Source organism: Saccopteryx leptura, chromosome 9 (genome assembly GCF_036850995.1).
Source record: "Saccopteryx leptura isolate mSacLep1 chromosome 9, mSacLep1_pri_phased_curated, whole genome shotgun sequence".
Taxonomy (NCBI): domain Eukaryota; kingdom Metazoa; phylum Chordata; class Mammalia; order Chiroptera; family Emballonuridae; genus Saccopteryx; species Saccopteryx leptura.
In genome coordinates, this window is record NC_089511.1 from 78,466,108 (window position 1) to 78,484,312 (window position 18,205).

At 46.5% G+C, this 18,205-nt stretch overlaps 1 protein-coding gene across 18 annotated transcripts in view; it reads right to left on the reverse strand.

Moving 5' to 3' along the window:
* Positions 1–18,205, reverse strand: part of KCNMA1 (potassium calcium-activated channel subfamily M alpha 1) — an 804,436-nt gene that overhangs the window by 225,734 nt on the left and 560,497 nt on the right. For 17 of the 18 annotated variants that reach the window (XM_066349726.1, XM_066349728.1, XM_066349714.1 and 14 more), the window contains exons 8-9: positions 16,167–16,337; positions 14,090–14,181 (exon numbers count right to left, since the gene is read on the reverse strand). In XM_066349726.1, the coding sequence (XP_066205823.1) occupies positions 14,090–14,181; positions 16,167–16,337 (263 nt within the window). Of the gene's footprint in view, positions 1–13,900; positions 13,993–14,089; positions 14,182–16,166; positions 16,338–18,205 lie in introns of all 18 variants that reach the window. The other variant, XM_066349718.1, reaches the window with a different exon arrangement.

The following is an 18,205-nucleotide window of genomic DNA, read 5'->3' on the forward strand; positions in this document are numbered from 1 at the left end:
GCCGGGTACATATAAAATATATTCCAATGCAATCAATATTATCCCTTAAACCTTTAATTAGCTTTCACTTCTCTTAAGAAGTAGACATATGCTGGCAGGAGAGAGGAGGAAAGAAAAAAAAGGATTGACTTTTCTCATTTGGAGTTAGCTGTCCAATACCATTCCAGACAATTTAAAACATATATCTTTTAGCTACAGCATGATTTCTGGGGTAGAGAGCAGTCTTCATCAAAAAAGAAGGGGAAAAAAATTTCCCTTCAACATAATTGGTATTTTTGCTCAGAAAAAGCAAGATTGATTGAAAGGAGACTGCCTCTTTGCCCAAGGAGAGTTATTAGGTACATTATCATGGCAACCTTGGAGAACTCATATTGTTCCAATCTGTCCTCTACCTGATTTGAAGATTTACAGCTTCCCCTCTTGTGCCAATAATCATTTCCCTCTATTTTGTTTTCCATACAGTGAAAGTTATCAGGAAACCCACATATTGAAAACGTTTGAACGCAGTTAGAATTGATGGATGGGGAAAAGCCGCCTCTCCCAGGCGACATCTGCATTAGAAGGTCGGCTCCCACCAGCCCGGGTCCCAGAAAGCCGAGGGCCCCGCAGGACTGCAAGGGGTGGATGGTGAAAGGGGAAAGTTTATTCTCCAGAAATGTTTCCAGCAGCTGAATATTCCAGGGGCAGTCGTTTTGGAAAGGGTGTTATTGTGGGGAGAAGAGAAGCAAAATCTCCTGTATCTTCAACAACTGAAACTGTAATTGAAAGTGCTCTGAGACCGAAGGCCAGACGCGCCATCCTTGGAGGTGGAGTGATGGCGGTCTGCAGTGCACGACTTAAAGCATGCCGGAAAGACACACATCCAAATGATCCCTGTCAGGTTCTGTGCACCTGTGAGTCCACTGTGTGAGATTCCACTTTGATAGCCCTGTGACAGCTCAGCACACACACTAAATGACTAAACAGTCTTAGGCAAGGTACCAATTCTGCATTTCATAATTACGAAGTCAGAAACTCTGGGGGGCTGGAGCTAGTGCTTGATTCACAAGGATATCTTGAGAATTTACTTAAATAGGTGACACATTTGAAGGGCCTAGGGAAGGGTCTGGCCCAGCATGAAATGGTAGGAGTCATGTGATATCCGCCAACTAGTACATAACAGATATAAAATGCTCTGTGGCCCATATAATCTCACCTAGTCCTCAAACAACCCTGTGTTCCTACTCTCTGCACCCTTTCAGATAATCTCTCTGAACCTCAGTGTCCTTCAGGGATGTGCTGGAGATCCCACAGTGTGGAAGGAACTTGCCCAGGATGTGACCCAGGTCTCTGACTCTCATTCTCACTAAGAAGAAAGTGACGATATGGAAAGGGCACACACAGGCATCAGTATTTCAGTGTCTGCTTGCTCACAACAGGCAGGGCTGGTCCCATAGGAGAGCCTCCTGGACACAAGGCAGGGGGGTGTTGGAAGTGTCCTCACTGGGCCACGACGGAAGCTGAGAGTGGGGAGGGGAAGGACAGAGAGAGACCTCACCTCAAGCTCACAGAGATGCAGTATTGCTAGATTCTGCACCTGGTCAGCCAGGCCGGATGGCTCAAGACAGCAAAGGCTGAGTGACAGCAGAAACTCTAAACCAAATTTGAACTTGAGCCACACAATTTGGCAAACCAGGGGTTGCAAAGTGATGCAAGTCCATTTTAGATATATACACCATATCCAGCTCAGGACTTCCTCACCAGCCCAAGGACCCAGAGGATAACAGAAACCTAGATGGCTTACTCATTATGGGGAATATTTACACCATAAAGGTAGCTGATGATGTTTCCATCGGTGGCTCTAGACCTGAACATTTTTAGACCACCTGTGGTCATAATGACTGATTTCCAGTGGGCCTGGCCACCGCTTTTCGAAGATGGCCAACAAACCTAAACAAGTAACCATTTCTCATTCGATGTACTTTTTGGTTTGTCAGGTTTTATTTAGTTCTGTGAGCAAATCTTTCTTGGGATAAACTAATGATAATGGCTAGGATTAAAAGACCCATCTTAGATGCATGAGGATGCATCTGAAATGCCAAACTAGTAGCCGATGGCATTTTGTGGAAAGAAGTTACTCACCCAGTGTAGGCAAGCATGGCTGATGTGAGGTAAGGACTCATAAATACGAGCTGGTCTGAATGAATCAGGGGTGGGTAATGCTGGTGGGTTGTGGAGCAAGCCTGGCATCAAGGGGCTGAGTGTGATGTAATCAGAAGAAGAACAATGCTTGACTATTATGAACACTACCAGGGTTAACCAGAAAACTACCAGTTGCTTAATTCATAGGTGGCTCTTCATTAAATATATGGTCTTATTAACCATCTTCACCTTCAGAATGAAATGAAATCCCCCACATTCTCCCCCATCACTGTTCCCTTCTTGGGAATGGGCCAGGGAAGCAGGAATGCCCCAAGGGAGTTGGAGCTTCATTGTTAGAGATCGATGCCACCGGTGCCTTTCAGCATGGACAGCCAGGATCTGACTTAGGGCTGGAGGCAGAAGAAGAGGGTAGAAAGGGGGATGCCAGGCAAAGGTTTCCAGGCTCTACGAAATGAGGTGTCTAGAGCCACTGAGATTGACAATGAGAGCAAAACTCTACACACTTTAAAAAAGATGCAGGTAGTATTGCTTGGAGCCAGTAGCCATTGAAAAGTGAATTGTGCCAGTGATGGCCCCCATGCATGTTCTTACATGTATCTGTGTCAGACTTGAGTCTAGAACCTGCGTCATTCTGATGTGGAAACTGAGGTCTAATGGTTCAGTGCCAAGTGAATGCCAGAGCAAGGGCAGGCCCACCCCCAGGGTTTGGTACCTTCTAAACACAGGAAGCAACAGTGCTGCTGGAAGGGGCTCCACCGGTCTTACGTGACCTGGGACCCCTCGCTCGAAAATGAAGAGGCCCAGGCCGACGGGGCTGTACCACAGACACTGATAAATCTCCCCACAGGGTTCCGGTTCTCCGGCCCACCCCAGTTCACGCCATCAGCCCATCTTGTCTAATGTCTGCAATAGCTTCCTAATTCAGTTCCCTGATTACTCTCCCCACAACTGCCCCCTGCCCTCCAAGAAAAAGCTAATGAGCAAGGACAGAGGCAAATCTGGCTGCATCAGGTCCCCCAAGGGAAGGGAGGTCTTACATCTCTCTTCAGCAGAGCCTCACTCTAGGAAGACAATGTAAAATGCAGAGCTCTGGGCTGTTTATTTTTAAAGATACTATATCCATTTTTACTGGAACAAGTATAAAGAACTTAAAAAACCCATAGCTATCCTGTCACAATAAATCATACAGAGTAAATTGAAAATCCTATACAGCTTTTCCTGAATACATTGTGCTCAGTTTGTCAAAGAAGTAGATGAAATGTGGCATGTATTGATCTCGATGTCTCTGTAAAACTGTAATATTTATATCAAATACATATGCTAGAATTCCTTGTCTTTCTGCTGAGCCTTCTAATCATGCCCCCCCCCCAGTGCCTCCCACCAGTGGTAGCTGCTGACTTGATGGGAATGCATTTTAAGGACTTGGCAAAGGAATTCAGCAGCGTTCTGTCATGTAGAAAGCGGGGAGGGCAGGGGAGGGGAGGGGAGAGCCCCCTCAGCCCACAGTACACAGTGGTCAGTACTACAAGTACTATCCAAAAGGAAGACAGCTAGATTAACTCCTGCCATCCCACTTCCTCCTGGACTGACAGCCTGTCCCAAAGCATTCCGTGTAGAAAGGTCATCTTCTATAAACAATGGTAAACCCAGGCCCCATCTTTCCACCACAGCCCAGCACCTCGCTCAGAACCTGACAGTGGTTAGGCTTTCAAAAACTATCTGGTGACCAATGGACTGGTTGAGTAACCGTACATGGCTAGGTGACCCTATACCATAGGAAAGGGGTCCCCAAACTACGGCCCTCAGGCTGCATGCAGCCCCCTGAAGCCATTTATCCAGCCCCCACCACACTTCCATAAGGGGCACCTCTTTCATTGGTGGTCAGTGAGAGGAGCACATTGACCATCTCATTAGCCAAAAGCAGGCCCATAGATCCTATTGAAATACTGGTCAGTTTGTTTATTTAAATTTACTTGTTCTTTATTTTAAATATTGTATTTGTTCCCGTTTTGTTTTTTTACTTTAAAATAAGATATGTGCAGTGTGCATAGGGATTTGTTCATAGTTTTTTTTATAGTCCAGCCCTCCAACGGTCTGAGGGACAGTGAACTGGCCCCCTGTGTAAAAAGTTTGGGGACCCCTGTTCTAGGAGGCATACAAGAAGTTTAACAATTAATGGCAAGCCCATCAGAGAACTGACTGACTCTGCCGGCTCAGACCAACTACCATCTTTCAAGTTTGTGAGGGAACAGTGTATGTAAACAGGACAAAAATGAGATCACCCTGCTTTAACCAATTCCTGTTAAGACAAATGAAAAGTCAAAAGCAAGCAAACAACAACAAGAAAACCCAAGGAGGTTAGGAGATAAGTCCGTTTCCTACAGAGGGCCACACTGACTACTCTGCTAAGCACAGGGAAGGAAGTGCCCTCTCCCTCCTGGTGGGCAAGACAGTAAAGTACCAGCTGATCCAGCTGTCACCAGAGCTGTCCTGGAAAACTGCTGGGATGTGTTGTTGTTTCCCTAAATGGAGGCAGAAGGTTGAGCAAGTAGATCCAAACAGTGCAGCAGAGGGATCTCTGGAGAACCCCAAGGTCAGAGGACAGACTGCTGGTAGCCTAATGGGAAGCACGGATGTCCTGAGCAGCCCAGAACTTCCTGCATGTAGGGGGTGCATCTTACCATAGGCAGATAGTCAGGACCTGAACCACCCCAGAGGGCCTATGTCTGATCCTCCATCAACCCAGATCAGATATCCAGAATTAGCCCGTAAACAAGGAATGATCCCACATCTTTTACAGCCGGTTACCTAGACGGTGCTTCAGCCCAGGTCTGAAAACTAAATTCTGGGAACCTCAGAGTGGGAGACATTGGTTGATTATGCCTGTTCAGCACGCACCCACCCTTCTATCAACTGCACCTCATTTTTAATTTGCAGAATCACTCCTCTCCAACCAGGTACAGTCCTGAGCCCTTTAGTCAAGGTTCTCTGCCCAAGCTTGGCCAATCAGTGCTTTCTAATCTTGAGTGGAGTGACCTACACACACCATGGGAGCTGAGTCATCCTATGGCAAAACCCTGTAGAGACGGCCCTGTGTTCCTGCCTGCTGGATCCCAGAGCTGTTTCTCGGGTCATCTCCCTGTCCTTTCTGGGATTTGGCTCTTCAGCTTTGCTTTCCTCCTTATTCATAAGTTACTCTAACATTTGGTGGTGGTGGTGGGTGGGTGGGGGGCTTTTCTGCATGAGTCAGCAAGAATCAGTTTCTATTGTCTGTAACCAAACAACCATAAATGCTAGACTTTTTTACTTTTAGTTTCTCATTTAAATCTCACGATAAGCCAGGATACAGATATTATCATCACCATTTTGGTTTCTTTCTCTTTACTCCTCCTTTCCTTCCAGGAAGCAATGCCATAATTGCTCAACTCTCACCAACTGCAATGGTTCTTCCTTGTCTCTCCCCAAAACCCTCATTCCTCTGCCTTTTATCTACCCCATTACTGCAGACTTAATGGCCCCTGGCCCTTTTTAAGTAAGCCAGTCTTCAGCTGACCTGACTCTTCAATCCTATACATTCTCTGCTCTTACAGAGGGATCAATCAGGACACCGAACAGCACTTCCTCTATTCAGATCAAAGCAGATTCGTCTCTCTCCACTTAGTAATGCCGCTTCTGAAGAAGAGGGACCAAGAGAAGAGAAGGCGAAAGTCAGCCACTCCTTTGGGTATAAAGGGGAAACAGAGAATGTGTCCAAGCAAAGAAATAGCTCTTAATTTTTTCTGGGAGGGGAGGCAAACTAACGTTGATTTGCAAATCAAGCCCTACCTTCCTCCCTTACACCCCTGGTAAATTATGCCTCAGAGCCCTAGCGCAAATGGTGTTGGAATTGACCCTCCCATAATGGCAATCAGCAAACAAGTTGATACATCCTGGCCTTCCTTATTGCCTAGCCCAGTGGTCGGCAAAGTGTGGCTGGCGAGCCACATGCAGCTCTTTGGCCCCTTGAGTGTGGCTCTTCCACAAAACACCATGTGTGGGCACTACCTCGATAAGGAATGTACCTACCTATATAGTTTAAGTTTAAAAAATTTGTCTCATAAAAGAAATTTCAATCATTGTACTGTTGATATTTGGCTCTGTTGACTAATGAGTTGACCGACCACTGCCCTAGCCATACCCAGGGGTGTTGCCCCAGCTGGTATTCTCTGCCAGCCAGCCAGGCTAAGTAGATGCAACATACTTTCATGGGCCTCAGAGGCCTCCAGCATTGGTTACTCAAGAACTGGAGCTATCCACAGCTTCCAGAGCCAGGTGAGTCGTAATACTCCTCCGAAGGAAGGTACAGAATGGAGCAGAGCTCAGGGTAGCATCAGCAGCTCCCCCTTCTCCCAAATCTCTCTGCACCTCTCTTGTACGGGGTCTGTCATTAGATCCATAGATTTATGGTGCACACATCACCTTCTGCTACCCCCTAATCTACTCCAACGGGTACATTAACATTGGGAATTGTCAACAGCTTTTAGGAGCATTCCTTCCAAAATGTGTATAGCCTTCATGCTTGCTTTATACCTTCATGATTTTACTGAATTAAAGTCTTGCCAAAAAGGCATTTCACTGGGATGATGCTTCTACATAATCAAGCTTCTGTTTAGCTGGCACCGGTTTCTTGAATGATTCTGACTGGTCAATGTCTCAGGTGTACTCCAGGAGAGAGAATCACTCTTTCTAGCTCATCCTTTGAAACACAGCATGGAGCACAGTGCCTGGAACATGACAAGGGCTCAAATAAGTGTTCATTTAGCAAATATGTTGTATGAGAGCTTTCCTAAATTTCTTCTATATACTGTACTAGCTGACACTGGCCTTTGCGGTCAGCGGCCAGGGTCATAAAACCTCTCAGAGAGATGGGCACGCATGTCTCTCTGAACTGCCTCTATGGCCCCTTATTGAGAAGGTACAGGGAGATGATATAAGATTGCTTTTCCTGACAACTGGTACTAGTGTTTGGAGCAGTCTCCATGGTTCTGGGGGTGGGAACAGGTCATTGTTATGTGACACCAGTACTAGATGTGGAGGCTGGGTCCTTGAGAGTCCTAAATCATGTATCCATGAGTTTCACATTGTATCAGCCCCTCTAGATTTTTAATAAAGAGGAACAGTTCCCTAGTTTATTTTCAGTGTGTTATGGCAGCATCTGTTGGATGAACCCCAAATCTCCTAAGAAGCATGGTGCAGCTCTAGAAAGACTTCCGTCAGAATGAATGACAGAGCCAGAAGACAGGCAACACAGTGCAGCTTGGTCTGGAAGGGCTGTGTTCATTCTCCAGGTTCAAACTCTACCCAGCAAGGATTCATCCAATCAAATGTGAGGCTGGGGAAAAAGAATCTTCAGGGACTATAATTAGAAAAGTCATATTCAGAATTCTTTTTTTTTAATGGAAGAAATAATATTTGAGAGCAGAATCTAGGCTTGACTGCTTGACTATGACTGTATTTTTTTAGGCATACTGTTCATCTCCCACCTACTTTTCTATTCTTGTTGTCAGAACAAAGGCTGTAACATTTTGATAAGTGTGTGGAAGGGAAGAGAGACAGCAGGAAAGTGTGCACGGGGGAGGGGGAAGCTTTCATTCCATTAGTATTATCTAGAAATTGATTTAATATGCAGCCAAGTCTCTTTAAATAGAGTTTCAAGTTTGAAAGGGCCCGAGGATGCAACTTAGAAGAATCCAAAGCAGATGGAAAGAGAGAAGCGCCGCATCCGTACCCACCACTATCCCTCTCACAGAAAGGAACACCTGGCATATTACATTATGCGGTGCAGCATCTAAGTGACACTTGCTTTTGGTATCTGTCCCTTGGTATTGAATTTCAGCAGTAGTCAAGGGGTCATTGTTCTAAAGTATTAGGGCAATCTCATTTTTTTCCACCCTTAAAGTTTAAAGTTAATCAAAGCAGAATGCCTAATCAATCCAAGATGGCCTGTCAACTTGAATTATCTGTTTGTCTTCCTATTTACTGTATCTGTCTGTCTACAGTTCTTCATATCTTTGTGAAGATCGGTTATTGGGGCCTGTGTTTCCTTCTGACTCGAATGGCTACCAGATGATCCTTCCTGGTGATATGTTGATGATTTGTTAATTTATGGTTTTTAAAATCTAGGAATCTGAAGACATTGTTGGGGAGTTCAGGCTGGGGCTCACATGGGCCTGGCAAGGAAGAGGGCTGAACAGCTTACTTGTCAAGAGATGGAAGTTTGCAAAAAAGGCAAAGTTTTCAGTCACATTTCAACCAGAGCGATATCTGTGAAACAGACCGCGTAAGGGACATCTCCTAGGGAACATCACTCACAGGAGCGCCCCACGCCCACCCCACCCTGCGCAGACTGTGGAGAAGCAAGAGGTTGCCCAAGCTCCACATAGACGGGAAGGAAAGAAGGCCAGCGGTACCTGGCCCATGATAACACCACATCAAGTAACCTGGGTCCTGTTCCCAAGCACTAGGGTCAGTCCTGCTCAGAAGAAACAGCAATGGAAATGTTGTTGTAGGATGACCATCCCCCCTGGGAACCAACAGGGAAAGTCTAAATAAGCTCTGAGTTTGAACTCCCCAACCACATTGGTGGTCAAATAATACATAACGTGTAGCTCAAGACATATGTGGCATATTGGGAGATTTTTATGGGTGTGTGGAAACCCATCCATCCCCAGTGCCTGGCGTGTCATGAGCACTTCATTAACTCATGTGCACTGAGTGAGCATAACTCATGCTAGTCCTCTTTTAGGTGGAGGTTGGCAGAAATAAGCCCTGTTCCTCCACAGCAGGTCATTTAAAACTCTAATTCTATATATAAATAAATGGTCTAGAACCACAGCAGGGCAAAACCTGAATGTGGTGAAGAAAGTGAAATAGAATTTCATGTTGATATAAGTAAGACAGCCATGTAGGAGAGACCAGAAAAGTGAAGTCAGAAATGAACAAAGGATACAGAGGGAGATAAAGAGCCTGTTTCTGATAGGAGGAAAAACAGAGTCAAGTAAGGGCCCCCTAATCAGGAATGACGGAAGGCATGCGGGACGCCCTCACCCGGTGGGCCAGTGGAAGGGCACTGCTCAGCAATCTGGAACCAAGTCAGGGCAGACCACTACAACCTACCATGGCTGGTCACCTAGGAAATGAACACCCAGGAAAGACGGAGCCAGAAAGGGGCTGACAGTTTTGAAACCCACAAATAAGAAACAAATCTCATTTTGATCAATGATCTATCTGTATATCTTTGAGAACCCCTCACTGTTAGAAGTGTTCAAGAGGTAAATACAGTTTTTGTCTAATCAAACTAGAAAATGAAAATAAATAATTGGTCTTGCCCCTCTCCACCTTTTGGAACCTGATCCTGGGGCCAGGATCCTTAGAGGTAATAAAGGATCAGAAGGAGAAGACACACACCAAAGTGATAATCATGTATCTCTTCCTCTCCATTATGTGCAGCATCCTAGCCCCACTTAAGGTTAGAGGTGGAGAAAAGAGTACAATGATAAATTTAGAGCAAACTGAGGTCACAAGAGATGACCCAGTGGAGCATATTGCCCCCAGGTCAAATCCCAGACTTATCCTTTACTAACTGTGTGGCATCAGGCAAGTCAGTTAACCTCTCTGTTCCTGTTTCCTCACCCAATGCAAAGGAGATGATGATAACACCTTCCTCACAGGTTGCTGTGAGAATTAAGAAATATGCAAATGTTTACAATTATTATTCCTGTCACAGGAAGCAGTACTAAGGCTTTGTGCTATACTGATTCACGCTCTCACTTCCAAAAGTATAAAAAGGAAGCATTCTAAGGGAAACCACCGCATTCAAGTTTCACAGAGAGCTTTCATGAGTCGAAGCTAGCCCTGGTTAGACTGTGACAACTCTTTCCCCAAGAAGGGGGCTCAGCTTTCACATCCCGCTGGGGACAGTTCCTGTCCCCCTTTGCTGACTCCTTGTCCTCTGTTATTCATTCCTCTCTCTCTGTGTCTTCTCAGTATTTGGCTACCAGGAATTCGTAGAATAATACAAACCCACCCCATTCTCCTCTGTCCTGAACACCTGGCCTAAGGCTGCCTCCATTTCAAGCCCCAGAAGGCTAGCATGGGAAATACAAGGTCCGGATGGCTCCCTGTCTGGGCCACCTCTAACCAGGGGGTTAGAGCAGATGGATTCCTCTCTATGGCCGATTATTTTCCATGGCCCTTGGCCATATGACCTCGGACCATGATCTTGTCAGTTCTCATAAACTAACCAGGAGGGGCCTGAGTCACACACAGAGAGGAAACCTCGGGGGGAAACGGCAGGGGCTGCGGGAGGAAGGAGAGCAAGCTGGGATTCCAAAGGCCATGGGAGCCTCACCCCTCTGCCCCCTCAACTGAGCAGCATCGTTACGTGAAAGGAAAGAGGAGGAGGAGGCAGTGGCCTAAGGAGAAAGGTTGGACTACAGACAGCTATTCTTTTGAATAAAACTTCGGGACTCAGCTCAAGGGGCTAATCATCCCCCAAACCTCCAACTTGGAATGACTGCCTTCCGTGGCCAATCCTGGAACCCTGGTTGTTGAGACCCAAGCCCCTATTCTTAGGAGCCCAATACATCATGATAAGATAAATGAGAGAAAAACTGACACACAGGCACACTGCCCCACCCCCACTGGTGGCTCTGGATGTCGGGGAGAAGCAGCTGTGGGATATTGATGAGATGTTCAAGTACAGTGCTAGACCCTCGCTGCCATCTGACAGTGGAGATGTTCTGCGGATGCTCTACAAAGGGTTAGACTATGCCAAACACAAACTGAAAACGAGGTGTCAACGAAGCCTTCACGGTCTCCAATACCCGAAAATGGGGTGTTACATAAACAAAGCCCTAAACTCCTCTGCTTAATTTTCTCTTACTTGAAATACTCTGGATTTCGAAGTTTGTGTCTCCATAGCTCTGGGTTATGAGAACCCTGCGTTCTCTGACAGGTTAATGCATTTTTAGGGAGGTTATTTCTGAGTAAAATATGCAAATGTAAACAAATCCCTTAACTCTGTATATGTTTTAATTACTTTCTGGGCACTCATTTGATTAAATCCTGGGGAGCAGCGGACATGTGTGTGCACGGATATAGCACATATATTTATGCACACATGAAAACATAGAGAAAAACATGCTATTTTAAGAGTCTGAACTCTATCTTTCAACAAGGTTTAGCTGCTTTCCTTTCGCAAATGCATTTAATTTTATCTGGAAACTTTTTGACGTTAGAAATAGAACAACTGTAGTTTCTCATTATGTTTGCTGCCAGAATCCACGCTTGGTTGCTCAACTAAAGACCTTATATTGCTAATTACTACCACATGCCCATATCCCAAGCGCAAGAAAACTTATTGATTCTGACAGCCCATTCTCTCAACACTGAATTCCAAATGAAAACTCAAATTTTGGCCAAACATAACATTTCATCAATCTTGTTCTACTGACTGGAAAAACAACATCAAACAAAGGGTGCTAATGGCTCTTTATTACCGTTCCTTTCCCAAGCTTATATTTTCTGATGAAAGATCTAAGTGACCAAAGGGCTTCTTTAAACTACTTAGTAATTAGCTTTTGAACCAGGAAGCAATGCGTAAAGTAAAGTGAACAGTCCTGGTGCTGATGACAGACCTGCTCTCTGTCCACAGGGTCGGGACGCTGCAGACCCACAGAGAACATTAAAAGCAAAGTGCGCATTTCATAAAGGGAATAGAAAGAAAAAAAAGAGAGAGGAAAAAAATAACCAGGCTAAGATCGGTGATAAAAGATTATAGAGATGGGGGCAGAACAAAGACTGCAGGGGGTCTGTGATCTGAAGACATCACCACACGGGGTCGGAGTGGAAATGCCAAGGCCAAAAATAACCGGATCCGATCGGGCTGGGGCGTGGGCTTTGGTCTGAGGGCCTTTTCCAGGTCACTCATTAACAAAAGCAGCCAGCCACCAGGCCCACCCGCATTTGGCTTGGAAAACTCTCTGGGGGGAGAAAAGTTTACCTAGAGAGAGAGTCAGGAAATATTTTCAGCACTGACTTTAGGGCAGTTGATTTTACGGAGTCCTGCGGGGGCCGTGATAGGAAACACGGCTGGGACAGCGGGTGGGGAGGCTGTGGCAGAGCCCGGCACCCGATGGTGACCTGTGTACACCTTCAAGGCGAAACGAACAGAGAAGCCGTTTCCTCCTGGCACGGAACCAAGGACCAATGGGAATCTCTAGATGTATTTGGCCTTTTGGATCCAACCTGTGGACCAGAAATCAGAACAGCTTGGTTCTAATCTCATCCAGGCTGTTGAGATAATAGAAGAGGAGGGCTCCCTCCGAGGGAGGGCAGGGGATGTGCTGCCTCCACAGAAAAGACGCCAACTGGCTCTCTTACCCACTCTGTTCCTTTGAAAGGAAACTGGTGTCCTGTGGGTAGTTCCAGAAAATGAGCCTCCTTCCCCACCTCTTCATTTTCTGAGAGGAGGACTGGACACCTGGGCTCAGGACATGCAGGAAGCACTGCAGGGGAGGGGTCCGCTCCGTCTAACGTGACCGCCAGGAAAGGAGGAGGTGACAATGTGGGAACGCCATGCTGCTGCTTTGATTTTCTCTTAGAAAACAAAGTAGGCTGTTTAAGAGCTTATCTGAAAATGAATAGAAAAGCAAAACACCCAGTTCCAACCCAGGAGCTTCTGAAACAGGGAAGGGACAAGAGCGATGGAAACATTCTTCATCTCCTCTGGGCAGGAGCGGAAACTGGGTGTGCACACAGGTGCACGTTCCCTAAGCTGTACACAGAGGGGGTGTGTGTCCTGCTCTATGAAAGAGAAAACCAGAACAAAAACTCAAAAACAAAAAACAAAACCTCGGAAAGAAAGCTGTGTGCCCAAGAAAACACTTAAAAAAAATGAATGTTCGTGGTCAGCCTTGCCTCCCTCCAGTGTTGTCCTCATGGGCGGTGGTTGGCAGAGGACAGCATGAGGGGTCCTGCCACCCACACACTCAGGAGTGAAACCTCTGGTTGACCATGAACTCACACACTGATACTGCTATTGTTAAAGTGATCGGAGCACAAACTGAAATAGACCCCACTGAATAGCATTCATGTACGGGAAGCCAGACGAAAGACGCATCCGCCAGGGCGTGTCGTGCCCTGCTGTACCATGCACATTAGTTCTTGCCCCAAAGGAATTTCAACTGAGGAATGAAGCCCTTTGAAGACAGGCTCTATACCTTCTGTCTAAAGGAAACTGGTTCCCTCGTGGCCACAGTGCCTTACAGTAGGCAAGGAGACTTCGATCTGTCCTCTCTGAGAGTGCCCTGCTGGAGTGTGACCTCATGCTATTGCTGCACAACCCCCCATACGATGGCATCTTCTTGGTCTGAAGGACCCAAGTGTAACCACCAAGTCAGCTGGTGTGAGAAAGGAACGAGCTTGGTTTACTTGTTGAGATCAGAATGCAAAGTACGGGTCCAGTTATACATGGACCCCGCCCAGGGTAAATCCACTCTCTTGGAAAGATGCGTGGGAAGAATGTTGTGACTGGGACCAGGGCTGGGTAGTTGGTCCAAGTGTGACAGCCTAGGTGACATCACACCCCACACAGAATATGGCCCTTCCCTCATAGGAACACCAAGGCAAGGTAGGAGAGGGGCAGGAGTCAAGTGCCACCACCATGGGGACTCTTGGAAGTCACTCAACCACATCTTTTCTGATGTAACTGACTTACTTTCTGCCTCCATGTTTGTTAAAAGTCCCGCCGAATTTATTCCGATTCAGGATGAGAGCAGCAATTTCGGGCACGTAGCGGGCAAACATTGCCTACATGCATGAAACAAAGAAACAAGAGCCAAAAAAAAAATGGCATGCAGAGAGGATTCTACCGCAGTGGAGGCAGCAAAACCTCTGGCATACTTACTTTCTTCCACTAACCGCACTATAGGAGCCCCCGTATTTCTTGCGGTTTCCTATTAACTCTATGATTTCAGGGACGTAGCTGGCAAACATGGCCTGAGGAGAAGACAGGAGACAGAAGAGAGACTAAAAAGACAGGCCAAAGAAAAGGGTGACCTTTTCAGAAGGGGGGATGCTAAGATCTGAAAACACAAAAGGATTAGAACCGCGAAGATGCCTACTAATATGTTGGATTATTTAAAAATAAATAAATAAAAAGCACAAAATAGGGCAAGCTCCTGAAAATACACAGGACAAAAAACAACCCAAAAAACGTCAGCCAACCTGGATAGCTGAAAAAAAAACAAAAAACAACAGTAGAGAAAAATACAAAGGAGACAGGAATATATAAGCTGACATCTAGCTGGTCTTCCTGAAGAAACATATGGGGATGCATGCTGGGGAAATTACACACACACACACACTCACACACACTCACACACACACTCACACACACACTCGCACACACTTACACACACACACACTCACACACACACACTCTCACACTCACACACACTCACACACACACGCTCACACACACACTCTCACACACACACACACTCTCACACACACACTCACACACTCACACACACACTCTCACACACACACTCTCACACACACACACTCACACACACACTCTCACACACACTCACACACACACTTACACACTCTCACACACACACACTCACACACACGCTCTTACACACACACTCACACACTCACACACACACTCTCACACACACACTCACACACACTCTCACACACACACTCTCACACACATTCACACACACACACACTCACACACACACTCTCACACACACACTCACACACAGAAATGCAAATAATTGCAAGAGTACACCTTCTGAGTTAAATTTCAAAGGAGAACCAATGCCTTTATGAGTGATTAAAGACAATACGTACTAAAGGAAGATTAAAAAATATCAACTTTTCATTTTAAAAAAATGAGAAGCACACAGGGTAATTCAGGAAACCACACGGGAGGAAAGGAGAGCAAGGAGAAACACAACTCTGCCATGTTTTGTCCAACAAACATTGTGCTTGTGGCAGGACAGTGGGTCTCATCACCTACGGGGACCTCACAGGGGCTGTGCGAATGCCTGCGCTAATGCACACCCGTCCACGGACATTTATATACATCTCCAAATGTATATGTCTTATGCATACAAAACAGAGAGACATGGATGCATAATGCAAATGTGTGTGCGGGGTGCATATGGGAGAGCTTGTGTGAAGTTGGGCCTTAATCACTTACCTCATACACAGCAAAACCTAAACTCAGAGCGAGCTGCTCTGAGAGACAAAAGGCAGCCACCGCCGGTGCGCTGCCAGAAGTCCCCCCTTGAAAATGACATCATAACCGATCGTTAAGATCTGCGTAGACCAGGAAAGCAAACAGCACACCTGGCTGACTTGCAGAGGGGGAGGAAAAATATCCCAGGTGTCCCACATAAGGGAGTGAGTTGGCTGTAAATAAAACCAGCACACAGCTCTCACGGTGACATCCACCCAGACAAGACCAGTGGGCTCTCCATCTCGTACATGGAGATCCTACTCTAGGGCAGGCCCAGCCACAGTGTTTGTTGGAAGTTTGGGGAGGACCGCAAAGGGGCAGGGGAGCTCTTGAAACCGCAAACTGGCTATATATAGAGTATCGACAGCATCTACCAGGGTCAAGTGACAGCAACTGTCCTTGCAGAATGTCAGATGCTGAATTGCATTACTAAAGGACAGACACTCTCACTTAATAAGTGAGCATCACTTTCTTAAGATAATTAGGTTTGCTCCTGGCTAAGTGGCTGTCCCTGACAAGGGCAACATGCCTGGGTCTCTGGGAAACAAGTTTAATACACCAAAGAAATGTGCAGAAAAGTCACCCTCACTTACTTAGCCTGATTGTGACACTAAGGCAACTGCTTGCTTTTAATGCAGAAATACAGTGTCAAAATACAAAGCTTTTAGGAAATGGATAACAGAAAATATTAACGACCATAAAAATCAACATCATAAGAAAGAATTTTTACCAGTCCCCCGAGGATGAAGAAGACCATGAAGAGGCGCCCAAGCGTGGTTTTTGCATAAACATCCCCATAGCCAACAGTGGACATGGTGACCATGAGTAAATAGACACATTCCCAGTATGTGAGAGCCTGGTTGTTTTGGAAATTTTCCCATGGGTCCCCTGAATTCTCCACCTAAGCAAGGGAACAAGGGAGAAAGAGGAAAGGTTATACTGTATACATAACAAACCAGGAATACAAAAGCTCCAGCGGGGTGCTTCTGGAGGTGCACCCCTCAACACAAGGTGCTTGCTGCCCTGGGCTGCATTCTACAAGTGACCGCTGAGCAGGTGACAGAGCGAGCGGAGTGGTAGTGACAGCCATGCCTTCCGACCTGACTGGGTCTGAGTGGGGCAGGCAACGTCTATCCCTAGTCCATTTCCCTTCTCACTGTAAGGAACTGAAGCCAGCTGAATTTTAGGGCATCGTTCTGGCCACAGTTTGTGGCATTCCCATCAAGGGAAGAGCCAAAGAGCCCTGCCCTGACCTTTCTCAATCTGCTCAGTCTTGAGGGGGGGCCAACTCACATGCTCATAAAGAAATTCTAGACCCTCCCACAGAGGACCTCTGCCTTTCATTGTTTGGCCAAGGGCCTTGCTCTCCAGATCTTCTGCCCAAACCCCAATCAGCACTCTTGAAGTCCGACTCTGCTCCCGCTGCTCTGCAGAATGTCAGCAATGGCCCTACCCTGCAGAGGGCAGGGATTTCCCTGGGAGCACGGAAAGTGAGCTCATGGGAACACTCCACTTTTGCACAACACTTTAGACCCAGGGCTAGCAAGCTGTTCCTGTAAAGGGCCAGATAGTAAACATGTCCAGTTCTGTGGGCCACATAGTGTCTAATCTCTGTAGGGACAACTCAATTCTACACTTGTAGGTAAAATCAGCGAGAGGTCACGTGTACACAAAGGAGGCATGGTCACATTTGGAGACCTTCCGCTGCAAGGCTGTCGTCTGTTCACCTCTGCTTTAAATTTAAGAAAACGCTTTCAGTCCTCTCATCACAGCCGATCTACCAACAAAGTTGGGAATTAGGCGAGATATGTTAGATACTCTCAGCAGAGAGGGGGACACTGGGGCTGGATCTTCTCACCCAATGTCTGTGGCCCATTAGCACGGCCAGTGCAGAGCGCAGGCCTCCAGGCCTGGAGGCCCCCAGACCTCCAGCTCTGCCTCTATAGGAAGTTCCTACAACCTGGCCTCTTCCACACACCAACACCCGCCCTCAGCATGCCACTTCCACGAAGGTTTCCTGGTGAAGCAGAAGGTATTTCACACAGTAGTAAGGTGGTCAGTGGCCTACTGTAAACGACTAATCCCTCCCTCTCTGAGATTTAGGCACTTGGCAGAAGTAGGGTGATTATCTAAGGGTGATTTCAGCCAAGAATCCCACCAGCTTGAAAAGGGAGATGGGGAACCATCAGATCTAGTGACAATGAGAGTCAGGTCTTCCATCTGGGCTGTGCTCCATGGGGTGGAAGTAACATCAGTTCCCATGATAGGCAGGAGAGGGTGGCTTCTGCCCCTTCAGCAGAGCAGGGCTCAGTCAGGGACTGGCATCTTTGCTCAAAGCCGCAGAGTAAGAGGAGGTTCTGTCTAGGTGTAACATTGGGCATTTGTGTGAAACACACTCCTGACAATAGCTGTGTTCCCTAAAACTGGGGGAAAAGTCTGTCTTGAAGAGGTAAGAACAGCTTGACTTCATAGAATAAGGCTTTCAAAGAGTCATTAATTAAAAGAATTAAAATTTTTGAGACACAAAATAACTTGACAAGTTGTCAGGAAAGAGGTGGCTTTTTGTAAGAAGGAAGTGAAAATAAATTGAGGTATCTGAACTTGCTGTTCAGAGATGTGGGTCAAACTTCCAACCTTGTCCCTAAGATGTTGTCTCTGGCTTTTGCTGAGGAAGCATTGCCATCTTGTGGCTTATTGGGGGAATTGCAGACAGAATGAAAATGTACCAAAGCCCCAGGGTACTACCCCAGGGCACTACCAGTGAGCTGT